The 26,257-nt window shown below is 43.7% G+C and overlaps 1 protein-coding gene across 1 annotated transcript in view; it reads right to left on the bottom strand.

Annotated features, from left to right (window-relative positions):
* ttc16 (tetratricopeptide repeat domain 16) overlaps window positions 1–26,257 on the bottom strand; it is a 183,780-nt gene that overhangs the window by 79,242 nt on the left and 78,281 nt on the right. Inside the window, exons 8-11 of the mRNA XM_078226122.1 lie at window positions 23,000–23,080; window positions 18,488–18,663; window positions 9,773–10,139; window positions 2,220–2,466 (exon numbers count right to left, since the gene is read on the bottom strand). Coding sequence (XP_078082248.1) covers window positions 2,220–2,466; window positions 9,773–10,139; window positions 18,488–18,663; window positions 23,000–23,080 — 871 coding nt within the window. The remainder of the gene's footprint in view (window positions 1–2,219; window positions 2,467–9,772; window positions 10,140–18,487; window positions 18,664–22,999; window positions 23,081–26,257) is intronic.

The raw sequence follows: 26,257 nt of genomic DNA, 5'->3' as shown, positions 1-26,257 counted from the left end.
ACCAACTCCTTGAGATTCTTGCACAAAGACACCCTGCACAGCAGCATGCTGCAATTTTTTACCATTTAAATAATATTCCATTTTGCTGTTATTCCTACCAAAATGGATGACATCACATTTACCAACATTGTAATCCATCTGCCAGACCCTCGCCCACTCACTTAGACTATCTATATCCCTTTGCAGACTTTCAGCGTCCTCTGCACACTTTGCTCTGCCACTCACCTTAGTGTCATCTGCGAATTTTGACACACCACACTTGGTCCCCAACTACAAATCATTTATGTAATTCGTAAACAATTGCGGTCCCAACACTGATCCCTGAGGCACACCACTAGTCACTGATCACCAACCAGAAAAACACCCATTTACCCCCACTCTTTGCTTTCTGTTCGTTAACCAATCCTCTACCCATGCTAATACATTACCCATAACACCGTGCACCTTTATCTTATGCAGCAGTCTTTGGTGCGGCACCTTGTCAAATGCCTTCTGAAAATCCAGATACACCACATCCACAGGTTCCCCATTGTCCACTGCGCATGTAATGTTCTCAAAGAATTCCACCAAATTAGTCAAACAAGGACTAGACAGAGTTGATGCAGGGAGGATATTCCCAATGGAGGTCACAGTCTGAGGACTCAGGGTAGACCAGTTAGGATGGAGATGAGGAGACATTTCTTCACCCAAAGAGTGGTGAGCCTGTGGAATTCATTACCACAGGAAGTAGTTGATGCCAAAACATTGAATGTATTCAAGAGGCGGCTGGATATAGCACTTGGGGCGAATGGGATCAAAGGTTATGGGGAAAAAGCAGGTTTAGGCTATTGAGTTAGATGATCAGCCATAATCGTAATGAATGGCGGAGTAGGCTTGAAGGGCCAAATGGCCTCCTCCTGCTCCTATGTTTCTATTACACAAAATAAAGCAAAAACCACAAGCCTGTGGTGAACACAAACAGGTCCCAACTGGGACAATGCAATAATGGAGACACTTGGACTTGCTGCATACAGGGCTTGGTATACCGGCTCCACCTGGCTAGTTAATAACAAATCCCCAGGAGGCTTGTATTCGAGTCCTACAGGGAGGTCAGTGATTCCCCATGCAAGTCCTGGGGGTCATCACACCCTCCAAGACACTTATCTCACTGACTTGGAAATAGATCACCATTCTTTTGCGTAGCTGGGTCAAAATCCTAGAACTCCCTTCCTATCAGCACAATAGATGTACTTACACATGGACTGCAGCAGTTCAAGGTGGCAGCTCACTACTGCCCTCTCAAGGGCAGTTAGGGGATGGCCAATAAATGTTGGCCTAACCAGCCCCAAAATAAATCCACCAACTCTGCTGGTTACCCGAGGTAACACACAGCATTTGAGAGGAGCACATCCTGGTGTAAGGCTCAAGATATACCAAAAGTTAATTCTCCTTAGTTAAGCTCGCTGCAAAATAATCAACCACTTCTAGTATACCTGCCTCTTAAAAAATGCCTATGCCAGCTATCCTCCCCTTTGTGTTTCTTACCATCCCACCTAATATATACCCATGCTGCACCATTACTGGCAAGGGCACACATAAATCTTATGGAAATACTCAATCCCAGGAAATAAGACTGTCAGAAGCATCTGGGGCTAACGGACACCAGATCTACTGCACCATGGTACATCAGTAAAAGACTGTGGATTTTCAGGGTCTTTGTAAGCAGTCTGCTTGACTTTACCTGTGCATGTTTTATATTGCTGCAAACACTCAGTATCTTTGAAGTTCACTTCCTGTTCCTTACTTTACTGTTTCTCTAAAAGATTGGATTTCATGCAGCGTTGTTACACAATTGACCAAGTAAAGTGTTTTTCAAATAAACTTTTAATAATGATGTCTAATAGCATGAGTGCAATGTGTACGAGTCAGGAGTGCCAGCCACAATTCAGAACTGACAGATAGCTCTTCACATTACCTTGTTTAACACAAGAGCAATGACGTCTGGACAGGTTCCTATTCGATTATGTGAAAGTCAAGTGAACATCAACAGCCTACGGTTATACGTGGCCTTCAACATAAAAAAAAATTCAGAGAACACTATGTAAAAAGATGTACAATTTATGGTCAATTTGTCTAATGCCAAGATAATAAAAATCTATCTAGAACACAGTGAGCTGCAACAGGTTTCAAGAGGCAAAGAAAACATAACTCTTGACCAATTATTTGATAGGATGGCTTACCGTAATTTGTGTGTTCGGTTTGCTTGATGAATGATGTGTAGGAGTGTTTCATTGGAGAATGGAATCATTGCAGACATGTTAAAGGCTTTACTGAAGGCCAATTCCAGGAATGTTTCATTAATTCTGTAGCTTATCTTTTCATTTTCTTCATAATACATCAGCAAGCTGGCTGTACTGGATTCTGCAGAGTACAGTGGACTTCCTCTTGCGTTCTCAGTTATATTTGTATTGCGTTCAATGTGACCCTCTATGAGAAAAATGTCCATATGTAAATGTGTCTGCCAAATGCTTCTTGGATATTAATATATATTCTTCTGAGGTTATCTCTGAAACTATATCCATCACTGCATAATGAGTGTCCTCAACACTATTAAGTTGGGTATTATTTTTGATGGCTGTAGCAAGACAGAAAGGCAAGGCAGATTCAAAAAGAAATAAGATTAAACAGATTAACCAATTTTAAGAACATCAACTTGGATATATACATGTAGGAACTTTAATGTAGAAAAACATACAAAACTATGTCACTCAAGTGCAATCAAATAATGGATGCCAAGCCAAATAACCAAAAGCTTAATCAATAAGATCACTTGTGCAGAGAGAAAGGTGGAAGGGTTTATGGATGGAAATTAAAAGCATGGAGCCAAGGCAGCTCCGACACAAAGGTGAAGGGAATAGGAGATAGCAAATGGAATGTTAGCATTTATAGCTAAAGCAATAGAATATAGAACATAGAACATTACAGCGCAGTACAGGCCCTTCGGCCCTCGATGTTGCGCCGACCAGTGGTACCAATCTAATCTACACTATTCCAATATCATCCATATGTTTATCCAATAACCATTTGAATGCTCTTAATGTTGACGAGTCCACTACTGCTGCAGGCAGGGCATTCCACGCCCTTACTGCTCTCTGAGTAAAGAACCTACCTCTAACATCTGTCCTATATCTCTCACCCCTCAATTTAAAGCCATGTCCCCTCGTGCTAGCCAACACCATCCGAGGAAAAAGGCTCTCACTATCCACCCTATCTAATCCTCTGATCATCTTGTATGCCTCTATTAAGTCACCTCTTAACCTTCTTCTCTCTAACGAAAACAATCTCAAGCCCCTCAGCCTTTCCTCATATGATTTTCCCACCATACCAGGCAACATCCTGGTAAATCTCCTCTGTACCCTTTCCAACACTTCCACATCTTTCCTATAATACGGCGACCAGAACTGTACGCAATACTCCAAATGTGGCCGCACCAGAGTTTTGTACAGTTGCAGCATGACCTCCTGGCTCCGAAACTCAATCCCTCTACCAATAAAAGCTAACACACCGTACGCCTTCTTAACAACCCGATCAACCTGGGTGCCAACTTTCAGGGATCTATGCACATGGACACCCAGATCCCTCTGTTCATCCACACTACCAAGTATCTTACCATTAGCCCAGTACTCTGTATTCCTGTTACTCCTTCCAAAGTGAATCACCTCACACTTTTCCGCATTAAACTCCATTTGCCACCTCTCAGCCCAGCTCTGCAGCTTATCTATGTCCCTCTGTAACTTGCCACTTCCCTCCACACTGTCTACAACTCCACCGACTTTAGTGTCATCCACAAATTTACTAATCCATTCTTCCACGCCCTTATCCAGGTCATGAATAAAAATGACAAACAGCAGTGGCCCCAAAACAGATCCTTGCGGTACACCACTAGTAACTGAACTCCAGGATGAATATTTCCCATCAACCACCACCCTTTGTTTTCTTACAGCTAGCCAATTCCTGATCCAAACCACTAAATCACCCTCAATCCCATGTGTCCGTATTTTCTACAAAAGCTTACCATGGGGAACCTTATCAAACGCTTTGCTGAAATCCATATACACCACATCAACCACTTTACCCTCATCCACCTCTTTGGTCACCTTCTCAAAGAACTCAATAAGGTTTGTGAGGCACGACCTACCCTTCACAAAACCGTGCTGACTATCCCTAATCAAATTATAGAATATAGAAACATAGAAAAACTACAGCACAATACAAGCCCTTCAGCCCACAAAGTTGTGCCGAACATGTCCCTACCTTAGCGATTACGAGGCTTACCTATAACCCTCTATCTTACTAAGTTCCATATACTTATCTAAAAGTCTCTTAAAAGACCCCATCGAATCCGCCTCCACCACCGTTGCTGGCAGCTCATTCCACGCACCCACCACCCTCTGAGTGAAAAGCTTACCCCTGACATCTCCTCTGTACCTACTCCCCAGCACCTTAAATCTGTGTCCTCTTGTGGCAACCATTTCAGCCCTAGGAAAACGCCTCTGACTGTCCACTCGATCAATACCTCTCAACATCTTGTGCACCTCTATCAGATCACCCTTCATCTCTCCAAGGAGAAAAGGCAGAGCTCACTCAACCTATCCTCATAAGGCATACCCCCCAACCCAGGCACCATCCTTGTAAATCTCCTCTGCACCCTTTCTATGGCTTCCACATCCTTCCTGTAATGAGGCGACCAGAACTGAGCACAGTACTCCAAGTGTGGTCTGACCAGGGTCCTATATAGCTGCAACATTATCTCAACTCCTAAACTCAATTCCTCGATTGATGAAGGCCAGTACACCATACGCCTTCTTAACCACAGCCTCAACCTGCACAGCTGCTTGGAGTGTCCTATGAACTCTGACCCCAAGATCCTTCTGATCTTCCACACTGCCAAGAGTCCTACCATTATTATATTCCGCCATCCTATTTGACCTGCCAAAATGAACCACCTCACACTTATCTGGGTTGAATGCCATCTGCCACTTCTCCGCCCAGTCTCGCTGCAACTTCTGACATCCCTCCACACCATCCACAACACCTCCAACCTTTGTCATCAGCAAACTTACCAACCCATCCCTCCACTTCCTCATCCAGGTCATTTATTAAAAAAATCAAAAAGAGTAAGGGTCTCAGAACAGATCCCTGGGGCACTCCACTGGTGACCGACCTCCATGCAGATTATGACCCATCTATAACCACTCTTTGCCTTCTGTGGGCAAGCCAGTTCTGGATCCACAAAGCAATGTCCCCTTGAATCCCATGCCCTCACTTTCTCAATAAGCCTTGCATGGGGCACCTTATCAAATGCCTTGCTGAAGTCCATATATACTACATCTGCTGCTCTTCCTTCATCAATGTGTTTTGTCACATCCTCAAAAAATTCAATCAGGCTCGTAAGGCATGATCTGCCTTTGACAAAGCTATGCTGACTATTCTTAATCATATTATACCTCTCCATAAATATAAAGGTAAGGAAGTATTGTTGCAACTATACAAGGCATTGGTGAAACTGCACCTGGAGTATTGTGCACAGTTTTGGTCTCCTTATTTGAGGAAAGATGTAGTGGTGTGGAGGCAGTTCAGAGGAGGTTCCCTAGATTGATTCCAGAGATGAGGGGTTTGTCATATGAAGAGAGATTGAACAGTTTAGACCTATATTCTCTGGAATTTAGAAGAATGAGGGGAGATCAAATTGAGGTATACAAGATGATAAAAGATATAGATAAAGTAGACATAGAACATAGAACATTACAGCGCAGAACAGGCCCTTCGGCCCACGATGTTGCACCGACCAGTTAAAAAAAAAAACTGTGACCCTCCAACCTAAACCAATTTCTTTTCGTCCATGAACCTATCTACGGATCTCTTAAACGCCCCCAAACTAGGCGCATTTACTACTGATGCTGGCAGGGCATTCCAATCCCTCACCACCCTCTGGGTAAAGAACCTACCCCTGACATCGGTTCTATAACTACCCCCCCTCAATTTAAAGCCATGCCCCCTCGTGCTGGATTTCTCCATCAGAGGAAAAAGGCTATCACTATCCACCCTATCTAAACCTCTAATCATCTTATATGTTTCAATAAGATCCCCTCTTAGCCGCCGCCTTTCCAGCGGTTAAGTCTAGATGTGGGAAGCATCCACATGGGGTGGATGCTTCCTCTTGTGGGGCATTCTAGGATGAGAGGTCATAGTCTTAGGATAAGGGGTAGGAAATTTAAAACAGAGTTGAGAAGAAACTACTTCTCCCAAAGGGTCGTGAATCTGTGGAATTCACTACCCCAAAGTGTGGTGGATGTTGGGACAGTGAGTAAATTTGATTGGTAATGGGTTGAAGGGTTATGGGGAGAAGGCAGGAAAATGGGGGTGAGGAGCATATCAGCCATGATCGAATGGCGGAGCAGACTTGATGGGCCGAATGGCTTACTTCCGCTCCTATATCTTATGAACCATAAAGGAGATGAAACAACAGCCCAAGTTGTGAGGTTTTGGGGGCAACAAAGGTGCTGAGTTAAAGGAGATTACAGAGTGATTTAAACCTGAATAATAGAATTTCAAGTTGACAGTTTTGGAGTCAGTGCAGAGCAACAAGTCCATGGGTGAAGAGGACTTAAAAGGATATAAAAATCGGCAGATTTCTGATGAGCTGAAAATTAAGGAGGGTGCAGGAAAGCAGGCTGTCCAAGAAAGAAATGAAACGGTTAAGTCTAGATGTGGGAACGGCTTGGATGAGGGTTTTGGGATCTGATGGACTCGGATTGCAGTGGGGTTAGGCAATGTTGAGGGAGAAATATGTGGTCTTTGGGATAGAGAGTTCAGCTCAGAATCGAATCGGCTGTTGAGATTACAAGTGTATGTTTTAGGGGTAATAGTATCACAATACTAATCTGTATTCACAGAAAATGGCTTTATGAATATGCATTATAGGAAAGAAAAGTTAGCCTGAATTAGAAATGGAGACAAGCATTTCATTACAGACAAATTCCCAAGGCAGCATTAAAAGATTTCTTGGAATTGACTGACTGAAACAATAACCTGATAAGGAGGAAGACCACTTTGTATGTTATTAACTATAACACAAGCTTTTTGATTTGATTTATTATCGTCACGTGTATTATACAGTGAAAAGTATTGTTTCTTGTGCACCATACATAGAGAAGGAAAGGAGAGAGTGCAGAATGTAGTGTTACAGTCATAGCTAGCTTGAGCAAGAGTAATATAATTCACAGCAGTCACATGTTGTAAGTATCATAATTAACGGTAGGCAAACTAGTCTACAAATGATGGGAGAATTACCAAAGAAAAGTGACTATCACTGCTAAGTACTATGGAATAAGTCCTTGGAAATCAGAAATAGGAGGAATGACAAGATAGGTCACAGTGTGATACAAGTCAGCAAAGCCTTTGACAAGGTTCCAGATGGGAGACTTGTAAAGAAGGTAATTTACATGGGATACAGGGTAATTTGATAAAGTGGATTCAAAATTCACTCAGTTGTAGGAGACAGAGGGTGGTGACAGAAGGCTGCTTTAGTGACTGGAAGCCAATGACGTACCACAGGGATCTGTGTTGGGCCCCTATTGTTTGTCATTTATATGAATTACATTGACGACTATGTGGGGGTTTAGGATCAGTAAGTTTGTGGATGACAAAGATTGGACGGGTGGTTAACAGTGTGGCTACAAGATTATAGACGGAATGGTCAAATGGGCAGATAAACTTTAGCCCTGAAAAGTGCGAGGTGATACTCTGGAAGGAATAATTTAACAATGAATGGTAGGACACTAGGAAGTTCTGTGGAACAAAGGGACCTTGGCGTGTTTGTCCAAAAATCTCCGAAAGCAGAAGGGCATGTTAGTAGGGTTGTGAAAAAGACATATGGGACACTTACCTTTACCAATCGAGGCATAGATTACAAAAGCAGGGAAGTCATGTTGGAGTCTTTGGTGAGACCACAACTAGAGTACTGTGCGCAGTTCTGGTCGCCACATTATAGGAAGGATGTGATTGCACTGGAGGGGGTGCAGAGGAGATTCACCAGGATGCTGCCTGGGATGGAACATTTAAATTATGAAGAGAGATTGGGTAGGCTTGGGTGGTTTTCGTTGGAGCAGAGAAGACTAAAGGCGAGCTGATCAAGGTATACAAGATTATGAGAGACATGGACAAAGTGAATAAGGAGCAGTTGTTCCCCTTAGTTGCAGGATCAGTCACAAGGGGACATAGGTTCAAGGTGAGGGACAGGAGGTTTTGGGGGGGGGGGGAATGGAATTTGGGGAAAAACATTTTTACCCAGGTGGTGGTGACGGTCTGGATTGCGTTGCCTGGGAGTGGTAGAGGCAGGTTGCCTCACATCCTTTAAAAAGTACCCGGTTCATAGCCCTGAATGTTATGATGTGTTAAGTGCTGGCAGATGAGATTTCAGGTGCTTCTAATGTGTCAGTGCAGACTCGATGGGCCGAAGGGCCTCTTCTGCACTGTACGATTCTGAGTGACAAATAAATGGGTTGGATTCAGAGTAGAAGTTCAGGAATCAAAAAGGATGTTGAGAGAAAAATAGCCAAGTTTAGACATTGAAAACAAAGAGTTGTCAACCTGGTCATGGCAACCATTGAAAGAGAAACTGAACGTTAAAAAAAATAGTAAAATAAAACAGGGTGGGTAGTTAACATTGAGATTGTGGGGGGCCTGAACAAAACCAGAGAAGGAGCAAGATAGTACCAATGGCCCACTAAGGCTACGGTGAAAACAAATAAACCATACTGATGAATGTGCAGTTCGAACTCTGCATTTAAAATGTGTTCCTTTTTTCTTATTTGGTTCCCTCCACACCATCCACTGTCTCCAATCATTGTGGTAAGCTAACAACCTGCTCCAAGACACTGCCTATCTGCAATGCAATGTGTGTTAGGGGTAAAGTTTGATACATTTTTCCTTGTTCTGGGAGCTAAATGCAATTCCCATTAATGTTGAGGCAGCACAGTTGTATTCCAATACGGTATGCCAGATGCAAGTCAATGGTGAGCAAAGAAAATCAACCCACATTGATGTCCCAAGCCAAGAAACTTGCATGTCTCCCCCGCCCCCCAAAAGTAATGAGCGAAAGATAATGCAGTATTTCATGGTGTCAATGCATGTACCACCATTGTATCAGAGACAAAGGATTTAGTTTCATGGACTGACCTACCAATCAAGTGTCAGGGACAGCTGGATGGACAAAATAAAATTGCCAAGCGTGTCATGTTCATTAAGAGGACATATCCAATTCAATGTTGCTGGGTCAAAACTGTAGCACTCCTTCTTAACAGCATTGTGGGAATACTTCCACAACATGGGACCACATTAGTTCACGAATGTAGCTCACCAGCACCTTCACATTGGCAATTAGGGATGGGTAATAAATGCTGGTCTTGTCAGTAATGTCCAGATCTTGTGAGCAAACAACAAAGAGGTGCATGGCCTACTGGAACAATGTAGTGCCAGGGAGGGGTGGACACAAGTCCACCAGCTATTACATCAATAATTTTCCAGTACTAGGTCATACAGCTGTAGAGGCAGATTTGCATTCTCAATCCACATGGCTGTGCAGACACCTGGCTGCCTAAAAGCTTGGGAAATGATGTGTAATTTGCAAATTAAAAAAATCAGAAGCAAAAGACTGAAAAGTTGAAGAGAATTTGAATACATTTCATTTTACTGTTATGAATCATTTCTTCAAAATCTTAGCAAACTATACCTTTGCTTCGATGCATATTCTCATCTTCTGATTCAAACTCAGGGGCTGCTTCAGCATAGATTGAGTTGCTCACATCAAAACCAGCCAGGTTTTTCACCACTCCAAACAACCGGTTTCCTTTTTTGGAAATTTCCTTCGACAGTTTCTTGTTGTAACTTGCATTAGTATGAAAAATGGCCACACTCTCTTCACTATCCAAGTCATAACTCCTATCAGTGAGCTCATCATCACTTTCTATGCCTTGAGAATCTGATCCAGATGTGTAGTAATACGAAGCAAAGGAAGGTCGAAGGCGTTTGAAGTAAAGAATCCGTGGTATTGTGTATTCATAGGTAATGTGAGGGTTCTTGCCGCTTTGAATTAGTAACTAGGAATACAACAGAATCATATTACAATGCCATTACCAGGTTAGCTTGTAATAAGTTTCATTACAACTGCTGTAATGGCATCTGAACAATCAAGACAGTGTATAAATATATTCAAAGCTACAGAACTTTACATTAATCCAGAGAATACCTTGTTCTAAAGAGACTTAGCACATAAGCATTGTTAGTCAAATGCTAGTGTCATATACATATGCAGCTTTCATAGTTGAAAAAACAGATCACTGGCACTGATATTAAGGTGTGGAGATGCCGGCGTTGGACTGGGGTAAACACAGTAAGAAGTTTAACAACACCAGGTTAAAGTCCAACAGGTTTATTTGGTAGCAAAAGCCACACTTTTGTGTGGCTTTTGCTACCAAATAAACCTGTTGGACTTTAACCTGGTGTTGTTAAACTTCTTACTGATATTAAGAAAAGCCCAATGTCACCAGTTTGTCACTGCCTGCTCCTTAGGCTTTGAGATATCCATCAAATTGGAAAATCCCAGGATTCAAACTTATTGCTTTTGGCTTCTATAGGGAAACCTTGTGTGTTAACTCATCCATTCTTGTGAAGAGTGCATTAGTCACCTGATTCATGCACAGCAATCTGAAAGTCTGCTGAAATCATAGATTTTCACTGAAAAGAGCTTGTGGCAAAGAAATTTAATTTGCATTAGTAGTGATGTGGCTGACAAGGAGTATGGCTGATGTGGAGATGCCAGCGTTGGACTGGGGTAAGCACAGTAAGAAGTCTCACAACACCAGGTTAAAGTCCAACAGGTTTATTTGGTAGCAAATACCATAAGCTTTCAGAGCACTGCCCCTTCGTCAGATGGAGTGGATATCTGTGTTGCCAGTTTTTCTGCAGCAGGCCGTGTGTCTCAGATCACCTCCCTGAAGGGGTTAAAATGCATGCACCATTCTTTAGTTAGATCTATAAAATTTCTTTGGGATAGCTAACTATGTTGTTCTGGATAATGTGGAGATGTTCTCCTTCCTTGACCCCTTAGCCCTGTATCCAAAATTATCTCTCTCATATTCTGATCTAATTCTGCTCCTATATCTTATGGTCTGAGTGAAGTTCTGTATGGGCCTGCCCTGTACTTGTGAATAAAGAATTTTGGTCAAATTCAAACTAAAGAAAAATACATGCACTAAATGTGCATACAGTAAAGGAGAAGGGAGTACAGAGGTTAAGTAAATAACTATGGATAGCAAATCAGAACTAAATTATTTAAATTCTAATATTTTACAGTTACATAAATAAGAGGAAAAATCAGGATAGTAATAGGATCACAAACAGATGCACAAGGTCAACTCACAAGTATTTAATTACCAGGGAGATTAACAAATTGGGCATAACACAGGAATAAGAAGGGCCTCTGGATTACTGGAAAAATGACATTACCACTAGGTTGCCATCTGCTTTGTTGAAGGGGCTCCCTAGGGCTGGTTTACCCAAGTGTGACTCATAATGGTGTTAGCTGTGTCAGAACAATCCCATTTTGGAGAAATCCTTGATGCACTTCAGATGCAGCAGAAGTCCGATCAAGTCTAATCAGGAAACTTACAACTATTCAGTTCTAGAAGCAACTTTATCCCTCCATTCTCTCTAAAATCAGGCATTGCAAGACATGTTTGTAGGCTTTACCCTTGATTAAAAAAAATGTTCATCCCTTTTCAACCAAGTTGTGTCAGATATCCAAATCCTGGTCAGTGAAATTAGGTGTGCAAATAATTTGGACATTTAAATAGTACCATTCTCATGGTGTGTGTGGCTGGATTAAATTCATTTTCATATTTTATGCTATTGTTAAGTGGCAGATAGGGCATAACATGGGTATTTTCATATCCAAGGAAGAACTTATTTGCATTGGAGGCAGTACAGCAAAGATTCATTAGATTGGTTCTGGGGTTGACAGGGCTGTCCTATGATGAGAGGTTGAGTAAACAGGGCCTATAAGGCTAGACACAGATGTTGTTTCCCTGGGCTGGGGAATCTAGAACAGAAGCACACAAAATAAGGAGCCTTTCATTCAGGACATTGTTGAATACGTCTAAAGCTGGAATAGACAGATGTTTAGGTTTACACTATAGGGAGCAGGCAGGAAAGTAGAGTTAAGATCGATGTCAGAGTTACAGGGATAGGGCCTAGTGGGATTGTTGTCAGCGCAGGCTTGATAGGCCGAATGGCCTCCTTCCGCACTGTAGGGATTCGATGTTCTATGATCAGACATGACCATACTGAATGGTGCACAGGCTCTAGGGATTGCAATGTCGACTCCTGTTCCTACCCTTTTGTATTCTGAGCTGACTGAGAAGTGTGAGGAAGCTTTCATTAGCAATAACATGGGTGACCACTTTCTGCATTTCGTGTAGAGATTGAGCAGATCAAAGATTGGTTTAGGAGAAATGGGTTTTGATGTACAAGGCACTGGCACCAGTACCGAGGAAAGTGGGAGCTGTACCTTTGGGACAGTCTTCACTGGACAGTGCTAGGGCTGTATTCTGGCGAGTTATATAACTAAGGCGGCAGAGGTAGCTTTAAACTAAATAATGGGGCAAGGAGCCAAGTGTGAAAGATGTGATTAATTAAAGAAAACAGACAAAGCAAGCGAACAAGATAGCAATAGGAGAAGTGATAATCAGAGCATGGCAGGGATGAACAAAGCATGCAGAGTGCGCCAGCAGATAAGGCCAGAGATTGCAAAGCGGTAAAAATCAGAATTAAAATCTGAATGCAGGTAGCATTTGGAACAAACAGATGAATTAACAACATAAATAGTATGACCTGGTAGCCATTACAGAGACATGGCTGCAAAATGACAAAGGTTGGCACCTGTAAATTCAAGGGCATATGATATTTTGGAAGGATAGGAATGTTAGAAAATGATGGGGTTTCTCTTTTAATTAAGGTTGACATTAAGAGAGAGAGAGAGAGAGAGACGACCTTAGATCTAAAGTTCATAATGTAGACTCAATTAGGGTAGAGGTAGGAAATAACACAGGTGGTGAGACCCTAACAGCAGCCACACTAGGACAAAGTATACAGGAAGAAATAATGGGAGCTTGAGAAAGCTAATCACGGTTGATTTTTATCTGTACATAGATTAGGCAAATCAGATTGTCAAAGGTAGCCTAGAAGGTGAGATCATGGTGTATGCAGGACAATTTCTTAGAGCAGCACATCCTACAGCGAATTAGAGAGCAGGCTATTAAACGAAGAACCATAGAATTCCTACAGTGCAGTAAGAGGCCAGCTGATCCATCAAGTCTGTACATTCTAAAAGGCCCTGCTCTCCACCCTATCCCCATAACCCTGCGCCTTTAGCATGGTTAATCCATCTAATCGACACATCTTTCAACAGGAGGAAACCTGAGCATCTGAAGAAAACCCACACAAACATGGGGAGAACATGAAAACATCACAGACGGTCACCCAAGGCTAGAATCGATCCTGGGTCCCCTGTCGCTAGGGCAGCAGCGCTAACCACTGAAATTAGATATGGACCACAAGTCTTCTATTTTCAGGCTGAGTTCCCCCCTGCTGGTGTGAAAACAGGAGCGAGTCGCAAATTTATGGACGGTTGCAAATTAAGGGCGCCCCAGTCTCTACGTTCGTGGACAGGTCATCCTCAACCCAAAAACCAAAATGGTGACCCCCAAACCATCCTGCACCCCCCCTCCCCCCATTTCAAGTAATGAGTCACCCCCTCCAGGCAAGAGGGTGACCCAACCATCACATCCCCTCCCCCCTCAATTCCCTGCCCAGCACAGCACCAACGCCCCCCCCCCCCCCCCCCCCCCGGCACTCCCTCAGAATGACTAATTCAAGTGCCATTCTGTGCCTTTTCTCAGTAATCCTGCACATTTGATAAAGTAGTCCCTTTAGAAGCTGCAAAGTGCTTCAAACACGACAGCTTGCATATCTTTGCATAGGATGAAGTATCCTGGAGTGATTGCTTATAGTATATGATTACTGAGCTAGTCAGTGAGATTTTTTTCCCCCCCAAATGCCATGTGTGGCTTAATAGAAAGTGGCAGAGTGACAAAGGAGATGCAAATCAATATTAGTAAGTAATTTCATAGTTGGCTAACTACTGCGCTAAGAAAAAGATCAAGAAACAAATTGTAAAATGTATTTGACTTTTTCCCCACCATTATTGCACAAACTTTAAGTTTCTACTCACTTTAATTTAAAACTGGACATGTACACTCAGGCCCACCTTCACAGCTCCACCTTCACAGCTCCAGGGACCTGGGTTCGATTCCCGGCTTGGGTCACTGTCTGTGTGGAGTTTGCACATTCTCCTCGTGTCTGCGTGGGTTTCCTCCGGGTGCTCCGGTTTCCTCCCACAGTCCAAAGATGTGCGGGTTAGGTTGATTGGCCATGCTAAAATTGCCCTTAGTGTCCTGAGATGCGTACGTTAGAGGGATTAGTGGGTAAATATGTAGGGATACGGGGGTAGGGCCTGGGTGGGATTGTGGTCGGTGCAGACTCGATGGGCTGAATGGCCTCTTTCTGTGCTGTAGGGTTTCTAAGTTTCTAAGGCCACACACCTTGGCAGTGCCAGTGGTGCACTGCCCCCTGGCAGTGACACCCTGGTCTGGCACCTTGGGTCCCAAGAGGGTCAAGGAGGCAAGTCCAGTGCCCATGTGCCCTTTGCCACTGTAAAGGAAGGGTCTTCCAAGGAACCTGGGGGTTGACCATGCCACTGCCATGGCTGGACTGCCCCATCCAGTCCTGGCAGGCTTGAAGATCACCCCTGGCACGGTGATTTCAGACAGCCCTGTGACTAACATCTTAATTCCTTCCGGTCAGCTGTGAAGATTTTGAAGTGGCCTGGTCACTTCAAATTCCGTGCCCACTGGTAGGCTTTTAAATCATAGAATCATCGAAACCCTACAGTGCAGAAGGAGGCCATTCGGCCCATCGAATCTGCACCGACCACAATCCCACCCAGGCCCTACCCCCACATATTTTACCCACTAATCCCTCTAACCTACGCATCTCAGGACTCTAAGGGGCAATTTTTAACCTGGCCAATCAACCTAACCCGCACATCTTTGGACTGTGGGAGGAAACCGGAGCACCCGGAGGAAACCCACGCAGACACGAGGAGAATGTGCAAACTCCACACAGACAGTGACCCGAGCCGGGAATCGAACCCGGGACCCTGGAGCTGTGAAGCAGCAGTGCTAACCACTGCTACCGTGCCGCCCTGCAGCACTCCATTCTGCAGCAGGGATTTTCCTCTCGGTCAGAAACTGCAGTTGTGAGAAGATCCCTTTGAAATCCTTTGACAGCAATAAGATGTCAATATCATGATAGGGGTAGGGGGGCTCCCATTCTCCATAGCTGCACACTCAGCCCCAATGTATTCACAAAGCTTTGATTTGAAGTCTGAGCCTTCCGAGCTCAATTTTAAAGTGCAGTGTTTTGCAAGAGGCTTCCATTGACTCAATGGAATTTCTACTCAACCTCTAGTCATCTGTTTCTTTACCTTTTCCTTCATGCTAGACTGTATCTCAAATACCTCGATTGTTCCTAACTGCAATAGAACATTACAGCGCAGTACAGGCTCTTCGGCCCTCGATGTTGCACCGACCAGTGGAACCAATCTAAAGCCCCTCTAATCGACACTATTCCAATATCATCCATATGTTTATCCAATAACCATTTGAATGCTCTTAATGTTGACGAGTCCACTAAAGCTGCAGGCAGGGCGTTCCACGCCCTTACTACTCTCTGAGTAAAGAACCTACCTCGAACATCTGTCCTATATCTCTCACCCCTCAATTTGAAACTATGTCCCCTTGTGTTAGCCATCACCATCCAAGGAAAAAGGCTCTCACTATCCACCCTATCTAATCCTCTGATCATCTTGTATGCCTCTATTAAGTCACCTCTTAACCTTCTTCTCTCTAACGAAAACAACCTCAAGCCCCTCAACCTTTCCTCATACGATTTTCCCACCATACCAGGCAACATCCTGGTAAATCTCCTCTGCACCCTTTCCAACCCTTCCACATCTTTGTGAGGCAATGTTTATATAGATTCTATGCCTGACTGACAGCTGAGGTTTCTTCAAAGGGAATGAATGGTTTCAGTTGTGAGGTCCCTGAGGATTGGAGGATAGCGAATGTGGTCCCGTTGTTTAAGAAGGGTAGCAGGGATAACCCAGGAAATTATAGGCCGGTGAGCTTGACGTCTGTGGTAGGGAAGTTGTTGGAGAGGATTCTTAGAGACAGGATGTATGTGCATTTAGAACGAAACAATCTCATTAGTGACAGACAGCATGGTTTTGTAAGAGGGAGGTCGTGCCTTACAAATTTGGAGGAGTTTTTTGAGGAAGTGACAAAAACGGTTGATGAAGGAAGGGCCGTGGGTGTCGTCTATATGGATTTCAGTAAGGCATTTGACAAAGTCCCACATGGCAGGTTGGTTAAGAAGGTTAAGGCTCATGGGATACAAGGAGAAGTGGCTAGATGGGTGGAGAACTGGCTTGGCCATAGGAGACAGAGGGTAGTGGTCGAAGGGTCTTTTTCCGGCTGGAGATCTGTGACCAGTGGTGTTCCGCAGGGCTCTGTACTGGGACCTCTGCTATTTGTGATATATATAAATGATTTGGAAGAAGGTGTAACTGGTGTAATCAGCAAGTTTGCGGATGACACGAAGATGGCTGGAATTGCGGATAGCGAAGAGCATTGTCGGGCAATGCAGCAGGATATAGATAGGCTGGAAAATTGGGCGGAGAAATGGCAGATGGAATTTAATCCGGATAAATGTGAAGTGATGCATTTTGGAAGAAATAATGTAGGGAGGAGTTATACAATAAATGGCAGTCATCAGGAGTATAGAAACACATAGAGGGACCTAGGTGTGCAAGTCCACAAATCCTTGAAGGTGGCAACACAGGTGGAGAAGGTGGTGAAGAAGGCATATGGTATGCTTGCCTTTATAGGACGGGGTATAGAGTATAAAAGCTGGAGTCTGATGATGCAGCTGTATAGAACGCTGGTTAGGCCACATTTGGAGTACTGCGTCCAGTTCTGGTCGCCGCACTACCAGAAGGACGTGGAGGCATTGGAGAGAGTGCAGAGAAGGTTTACCAGGATGTTGCCTGGTATGGAGGGTTTTAGCTATGAGGAGAGATTGGGTAGACTGGGGTTGTTCTCCTTGGAAAGACGGAGAATGAGGGGAGATCTAATAGAGGTATACAAGATTATGAAGGGTATAGATAGGGTGAACAGTGGGAAGCTTTTTCCCAGGTCGGAGGTGACGATCACGAGGGGTCACGGGCTCAAACTGAGAGGGGCAAAGTATAACTCAGATATCAGAGGGATGTTTTTTTACACAGAGGGTGGTGGGGGCCTGGAATGCGCTGCCAAGTAGGGTGGTGGAGGCAGGCACGCTGACATCGTTTAAGACTTACCTGGATAGTCACATGAGCAGCCTGGGAATGGAGGGATACAAACGATTGGTCTAGTTGGACCAAGGAGCGGCACAGGCTTGGAGGGCCGAAGGGCCTGTTTCCTGTGCTGTACAGTTCTTTGTTCTTTTGCAATCCACTTATTGTATCACAATGGGAAGGACAAGATGGAGATGAGGAGATACTCTGAGGGTCGAGAGGTTTTGGAACTCGTTTCCCAGAGAGCATTGAAGACAGAAAAAAAAGCAAAATACTGCGGATGCTGGAATCTGAAACAAAAACAGAAAATGCTGGAAAATCTCAGCAGGTCTGACAGCATCTGTGGGAAGAGGATAGAGCCAACGTTGAGTCTGGATGACCCTTCGTCAGAGCATTGAAGATAGGATCATTGAACATGTTTAAGGCTGTATTTGTTTAGATTCTTAATTGACAAGGGAGTCAAAGTGCATGGGGTAGAAGGAAAAGTGGAGTGAGGCCACCATGATCTTACTGAATGGTGCAGCAGGCTCAAGGAGCCAAATGTTCTACTCATGCTCCTAATTCGTACATATATATATACACACTAATGGATTTGTTTACACAAATTAGGGAAGAAATATTGGATGCATCCTTCCTCCTCATCCGTTTTAAATGTTGGACCCCTTATTTATAAACTATGTCCTGTAGTTCTAGTCTTCCCCCATGAGGAAAAATCCTTGCAGCATCATCCTGTCAAGTCCTCTCAGGAGTTTAATATATTTTAATAAGATTGCTTTTCATTCTTCTAAATAGTATAGTTTGCGCTTTCAGGAGAAAAATGGAAAGTACTGAAATTTTACATATCATAGCACTATTACTGTGGTAGAAAAATCAAACTTTTTCTGCACATTTACTTGTTTAAAATGAGTTTTACATTTGAAACAATTGCGGTTATACCAGAATATTAACTCCCAGATCTGTCGGTCCTTGAGCCACAATGTATTCAATTCCAGTTTCATATACATCCATCGGTCTCCTATATTTAAAAACGGTGCCTGCAAGGTGGAAATTTCTTGGACCTTCTACTTTTAAATTCCCATTGACAAAAAAGTTCCCAGACTCATCAGCAACAGCTGGAAGGTAAATAAAAGCACAGATAATAAAACTCATCTTTCTCATAGCATGTCACCGTTTCAGATTTCATTGAAAGAAAAACAACAACCAACCTAGAAATTAAACTGTAAGGCTTGCTCCTGGAGCCTGAAATACTACACAAGTGAATCAAACCTGTTTTTAAAAGGGCCAGCAAGCAAGTTTGAGAGAACAAACTGCTAACAGGATAACATAGGAAAGGAGGCTCTCAATGTTAATGCTCATCTGGAATTCTATTATGAGGGCACAGACACGGAACGGGTCATAAAAAGAGAATATAGGGAGTTAGGTAGACAGTTGGGAAGGAGGAACGCAAAGGTAGTAATCTCAGGATTGCTGCCTGTGCCACGGGAAAGTGAGAGCAGGAATAGAGTGAGGTGGAGGATGAATGCGTGGCTGAGGGGCTGGAGCGGGGGGCAGGGATTCAGGTTCCTGGATCATTGGGACCTCTTTAGGGGAAGGTGTGACCTGTACAAAAAAGACAGGTGGCACTTGAATCCCAGGGGGACCAATATCCTGGCAGGAAGGTTGGCTAAGGCTACTGGGGAGACTTTAAACTAGAAAGGTTGGGGGGAGGGAATCGTGATGAGATGACTGAGAGCGAGGAGGTTAGCCCGCAAATAGAGAAGGATTGTACACAGTGTAAGAGGGAGAATAGACTGGTGATGGAGAAGGGGAGAGCTCAGACCAAAGGTTTGAGATGTGTCTATTTTAACGCCAGGAGTGTAGTGAATAAAGTGGATGAGCTTAGAGTGTGGATCGATGCTTGGAAGTGTGATGTGATGGCCATTACAGAGACTTGGGGACAGGGACAGGACTGGATACGTCAGGTGCCAGGCTTCAGATGTTTCAGAAAGAGCGGGAAGGGGTCAATAACTTTGCTGGGTGTTTTCTACAGGCCACCCAATAGTAACAGGATGTTGAGGAGCAGATAGGGAAATAGATCCTGGAGAGATGTAGGAATAACAGGGTTGCCGTGATGGGAGACTTTAATTTCCCAAACATCGATTGGAATATCCCTAGGGTAAGGGGTTTGGATGGGAAGGAGTTTATTAGGTGTGCTCAGGAGGGTTTCCTGACACAGCAGGTGGATAAGCCTACAAGAGGAGAGGCTGTACTCGATCTGGTACTGGCTAATGAGCCTGGACAGGTGTCGGATCTCTCAGTGGGGGAGCATCTTGGGGATAGTGATCATAACTCTATCTCCTTTACGCTAGTATTGGAAAGAGATAGGATCAGGCAAGCTAGGAAAGTGTTTACCTGGAGTAAGGGGAAATATGAAGCCATCAGGCAGGAGATTAGAGGCGTAAATTGGAAGGAGGCATTCTCGAGGAAAAGTACTGAAATAAGGTGGCAGATTTTCAAGGAATGTTTGTCTGGAGTTCTGCATGACAACGTTCCAATGAGACGAGGGGTGTTGGTAGGTTATGGGAACCGTGGTGCACAAAAGCTGCGCTGAACCTAGTGAGAAAGAAAAGGAAAGCGTACAAAAGGTTCATAGAGCTAGGCGATGATAGGGATCTAGATGAGTATACGGCTTGTAGGAAGGAACTTAAGAAAGAAATTAGGAGAGCCAGAAGGGGTCACGAGAAGGCCTTGGCAGGTAAGATCAAGGAGAACCCTAAGACGTTCTATAAATATGTGAAGAGTAAAAGGATGAGATGTGAAGGAATAGGACCTATAAAAGGTGAAGGTGAGAAAGTCTGTACAGAACCGGAAGAAATAGCAGAGGTGCTTAATGAATATTTTACCTCGGTATTCACGGTGGAAAAAGACCTGGGTGGTTGTACGACAGGATTGAGGCAGACTGAAAAGATTATGTGGACATTAAGAAAGAGGATGTGTTGGAAATTTTGAATAGCGTCAAGATAGATAAGTCGCCGGGACCGGATGGGATGTACCCCAGGTTACTGTGGGAGGCGAGGGAAGAGATTGCAGAGCCTCTGGCGATGATCTTTGCGTCATCGATGGAGACGGGAGAGGTTCCAGAGGATTGCGGATGTGGTTCCTATATTCAAGAAAGGGAATAGGGATAGCCCAGGAAATTACCGACCGGTGAGTCTAATCTCAGTGGTTGGTAATTTGATGGAGAAGATCCTGAGGGACAGGATTTATGAATATTTAGAGAGGTTTAATATGCTCAAAAGTAGTCAGCACGGCTTTGTCAAAGGCAAATCGTGCCTTACGAGCCTGGTGGAGTTCTTTGAAAATGTGACTAAACACATTGACGAAGGAAAAGCGGTAGATGAGGTTTACATGGACTTCAGCAAGGCATTCGATAAGGTCCCCCATGCAAGACTTCGAGAAAGTGAGGGCATGGGATCCAAGGGACTGTTGCCTTGTGGATTCAGAACTGGCTTGCCTGCAGAAAGCAGAGAGTGGTTGTAGACAGGTCTTTTTCTGAACGGAGGTTGGTCACCAGTGGAGTGCCCCAGGGATCTGTTCTGGGACCCATGCTGTTTGTCATTTTCATAAATGACCTGGATGAGGAAGTGGAGAGATGGGTTGGTAAGTTTGCCGACGACACGAAGGTTGGTGGTGTTGTGGATAGTCTGGAGGGATGTCAGAAGCTGCAGCGAGACAGATAAGATGCAAGACTGGGTGGAGAAGTGGCAGATGGACTTCAACCCGGATAAATGTGTAGTGGTCCATTTTGGCAGATCAAATGGGATGAAGGAGTATAATATCAAGGGTAAGACTCTTAGCCGTGTCGTGGATCAGAAGGACCTTTGGGTCCGGGTCCATAGGACTCTAAAATCGGCCTCGCAGGTAGAGGAGGTGGTTAAGAAGGCGTATGGTGTGCTGGCCTTCATCAATCGAGGGATTGAGTTTAGGAGTTGGGAGATAATGATGCAGCTATATAAGACCCTCGTCAGACCCCACTTAGAGAACTGTGCTCAGTTCTGGTCGCCTCATTACAGGAGGGATGTGGAAATGATTGAAAGGGTGCAGAGTAGATTTACAAAAATGTTGCCTGGATTGGTTGGCATGCCTTATGAGGATAGGCTGAGGGAGCTCGGTCTTTTCTCCTTGGAGAGACGAAGGTTGAGGGGTAACCTGATAGAGGTGTACAAGATGTTGAGAGGTATAGATCGGGTGGATTCTCGGAGGCTTTTTCCCAGGGCTGAAATGGCTGCTACGAGAGGACATAGGTTTAAGGTGCTGGGGAGTAGGTACAGAGGAGATGTCAGGGGTAAGTTTTTCACTCAGAGGGCGGTGGGTGAGTGGAATCGGCTGCCATCAGTGGTGGTGGTGGAGGCAAACTCGATAGGGTCTTTTAAGAGACTTCTGGATGAGTACATGGGACTTAATAGGATTGAGGGTTATAGGTAAGCCTATATATAAGCCTAGGTAGGTAGGGACATGATCAGTGCAACTTGTGGGCCGAAGGGCCTGTTTGTGCTGTATTTTTTCTATGTTCTATGAAACAAATGACTGCTCTTAGGGGCTTCTATCCTATGGAGATAATGAAACAAGTAAATAACACTGGTTGCAATTCAGTATCGCTAAAGGTTTTGAGAATAATGGGGTAGGTAGACTTTAAGCCAGCATTCTCAGATTTTAAAGATAGCAAAAAAAACAGGAATTCTGTTATAGCTAAAGCCAGAGATTTTGAGAATGCCTATACCCAGTATCTTTAAATCTGGAGTGGTTGAGGCAGAAATTACTGGATATTACAAAGGAAAACTGAATAATTCTTCGAAGCAGTGGAAGATGCAGGATTATTCTTGCAAAAATATTCTAGCAACAATAACACATTGAGCTAAATTACTTCCAGTGTTGTCAAATTCCATTATCAATGATTTCTTATGAGTTTGGAAGGCAGTTAATGCGTGTCTGTCTCTCACTAGATCCACACACAACAATAAATAGCCTCTTGAATACTGGATAATTATTGCCATCATTACAAGTGTCTGTAAAAACAATCTTGCCATGTGGAGCAAAATACATGAAATACTAGCTTTGTCACTTATAGATCACTTTTTTAAAAATCAGCCTTCCTTGGTCACAGGAATATAAACATTTCACGGCTTCCTGCAACAACTCCATTGCTTACAAATTATATGCTGTATTTCCAAGCTAGAATCATGATAATATTACACAATATAATGTTATATTCAATATGGAATACATCAAAACATTCAAATCAGAATGGTTAGCCCGAACAGATGAGTAACTTGCAAGGTTACATTAATACATTTACAATTCACTATATACTAATGATACATTGGGTAAAGCAATGCCAGTACTAACTGGCAACACAAACATGTAATAAAGGAAAATAATAAATGTAACTTCAGTTGCTCTTTTACATACCCAAAACATCATCCGATTTCTTTCTTTCAATTATTTGGATATCTGTTGCACCAACTGGGATGTGGGTTATTAGGGAATAACCTAGGAAACAGTTTAATAAATTTTCAAATCAAAGTCCATGTCAATCTGCAAGTAACCTACAGCATAGCATAAACTCCAGATTCTAAGTAGATTACCTGGTAAGGCTTCAAAGGCAGAAACTGGGAAAAAATGCAGAACAGGGGTTTAAGGAGGTTGAGAATGTGAAGACATGAACATCAGACTCCTCCCAGGCTGGAGGCCTGTAGCACACTTGATGCACTCATTGCACCAAAATGGGGATAGACTGCTTCTGAAAAATGCATAGGCAAGAAAAAGATCAGGCTCCAATATTATGCCTCTTGTGGTAGAATTGCAGTGCTAACACACCAACTAGATCCACAGGAAGAACGCACAATGGATTGTGGGTACTGTTTAGAAATGGATAGAAAGCTAGTTAGCAGATAGGAAGCAAAGAGTTGGCATAAATGGGCCTTTTTCTGATTGGCAGGCAGTGACTAGTGGCATTCTGCAGGGATGTGTGCTAGGACCCCAACTGTTCACATTATATATTAATGATTTGGAAGAGGTATAAAATACAAGAGCAAGGAGATAATGTTGGAGTTGTATAGAGCATTAATTAGTAATGTATGTAGTGCTGGTCACCTCACTATAGGATGTGATAGCACTAGAGGGGGTACATAGGAGGTTCACCAGGATGTTGCCTGGGATGGAGCATTTAGACCATAAGATGTAGGAGCAGATGTGACCATTTGGCCCATCAAATCTGCTCCACCATTCAATCATGGCTGATATTTTTCTCATTCCCATATTCCTGCCTTCTCCCCATAACCCTTGATCCCCTTGTTAATCAAGAACCTACCTCTACCTTAAAGACACTCAATGACCTGGTCTCCACAGCCCACTGTGGCAATGAGTTCCACAGATTCACCACCCTCTGGCTGAAGAGATTCCTCCTCATCTCTGTTTTAAAGGAGCGTCCCTTCACTGAGGTTGTCCCCTCGAATTCTAGTGGAAATATCCTCTCCACGTCTACTCTATCCCGGCCTCTCCGTATTCTGTAAGTTTCAATTAGATCACCCTCTCATCCTTCTAAACTCCATAGGGTACAGACCCAGACTTCTCAACCGCTCCTCATATGACAAACCCTTCATTCCTGGGATCAATCTTGCGAACCTCCTCTGGACCCCCTCCAAGGCTAGCACATCATTCCTTAGGTTTGGGGCTCAAAACTGCTCACAATATTCCAAATGGGGTCTGACCAGAGCCTTATACAGCCTCAGCAGTACATCCCTGTTCTCCTATTCTAGCCCACTAGAAAATGAATGTCAAGATTGAATTTGCCTTCCTAACTGCCAACTGAATCTGCCTGTTAACCTCGAGTCCTGAACCAGGACTCCCAAGTCCCTTTGTGCTTCAGATTTCCAAAGCCTTTCCCCAGTTAGAAAATAGTCTATGCCTCTATTCTTCCTACCAAAGTGCACAACCTCACACTTTCCCACATTGTATTCCATCTAACACTTCTTTGCCCACTCTCCTAGTCTGTCCAAGTCATCCTGCAGCCTCCCCACTTCCTCAACACTACCTGTCCTTCTACATAACTTTGTATCATCCACAAATTTAGCAACTATGCCCTCAGTTGCAGCTTCCAGATCATTAATGTATATAGTGAAAAGTTGTAGTCCCAACACGGATCCCTGTGGAACACCACTAGTCACCAGTTGCCATCGTGAAAAGGACCCCCTTATCCCCACTCTCTGCCTTCTTTCTGTCAGCCAATTTTCTATCCATGCCAGTACCTTGCCTCTAACACCATTGGCTCTTAGCTTATTTAGCAGCCTCCTGTAAGGCACCTGGTCAAAGGCTTTCTGGAAATCCAAATCAATCACGTCCACTGGCTCTCCTTTGTCACCTCCTCAAAGAATTCTAACAGATTTCTCAGACATGCTCTCCTTTTGACAAAGCTGTGCTGACTTAGCCCTATTTTACCATGCATTTCCAACTACTGCACAATTTCATTCTTACTAATGGACTCCAAGATCTTACCCACAACCAAGGTTAGGCTAACTGGCCTATAATTTCCCATCTTCTGCCTCCCTCCCTTCTTAAACAGGGATGTTACATTAGCCTTTTCCCAGTCCTCTGGGGCCTCCCCTGACTCCAGTGATTCCTGAAAGATCACCACCAATGACTCCACCATCTCCTCAGCCATCTCCTTCAGAACCCTGCGATGTAGTCCATCCGGTCGAGGTGATTTATCCGCCTGCAGACCTTTCAGCTTCCCTAGCATCTTCTCCTTAGCGATGGTCACTATATCTCTGCCCCATGACTCTCAAGTTCTGGAATGTTACTGGTGTCTTCCACGATGAAGACTAATACAAAGCACCCATTCAGTTCCTCTGCCATTTCTTTGTCCCCCATTACTACTTCTCCAGCCTCATTTTTCAGCAGTCTAATGTCCATTCTTGCGTCTCTCTTACCTTTTACATATATAAAAAGTCTTGCAATTTTCTATATTACTAGCTAGCTTACCCTCATATTTCATATTCGCCACTCCTGTATTATTTTAAAAGTTGTTCTGTGCTTGCTTATAAAGGCTTCCCAATCCTCTGGCTTCCCACCATTCTGCGCCTGACGGTATACTCTTTCCTTTGCTTTTATGCTGTCTCTGACTTCCCTTGTCAGCCATGGTTGCCTTGTCCTCCCATTAAATGCTTCCTCTTCCTTGGAATGAATTTATGTTGTGCCTTCCGAATTATCCCCAAAAACTCTTCCCAGTTGCTCCACAGTCTTTCCTGTTAGACTCCCTTTCCAATCAAATCTGGCCAGCCCTCCCTCATGGCCTTCTAGTTTCTTTACTCAATTGTAGCACCGTTATATCCAATGTCTCCCTCTCAAACTGCAAGGTGAATTTTATCATAATTGTGGTCACTGCACCCTCGTGGTTCTTTTACCTTAAGTTCCCTGATCAAGTCTGCCTCATTAATACCACTAGGCCAGTGTATTGCTAGACTATTAATCCAGAAACTCAGCTGATGTCCTCGGGACCTGGGTTCTAATCCTTTCGTGGCCGATGGTGGAATTTGAATTCAATAAAAATATTAGAACTAAGAATCTACTGATAACCGTGAAACCATTGTCAATTGTCGGTAAAACCCAACTGGTTCACTAATGTCCTTTAGGAAAGGAAATCTGCTATTCTTACCTGGTCTGGCCTGC

This window comes from Mustelus asterias, chromosome 13 (genome assembly GCF_964213995.1).
Source record: "Mustelus asterias chromosome 13, sMusAst1.hap1.1, whole genome shotgun sequence".
In the NCBI taxonomy this organism is placed as follows: domain Eukaryota; kingdom Metazoa; phylum Chordata; class Chondrichthyes; order Carcharhiniformes; family Triakidae; genus Mustelus; species Mustelus asterias.
This window is presented reverse-complemented; position numbering and strand designations above follow the sequence as displayed.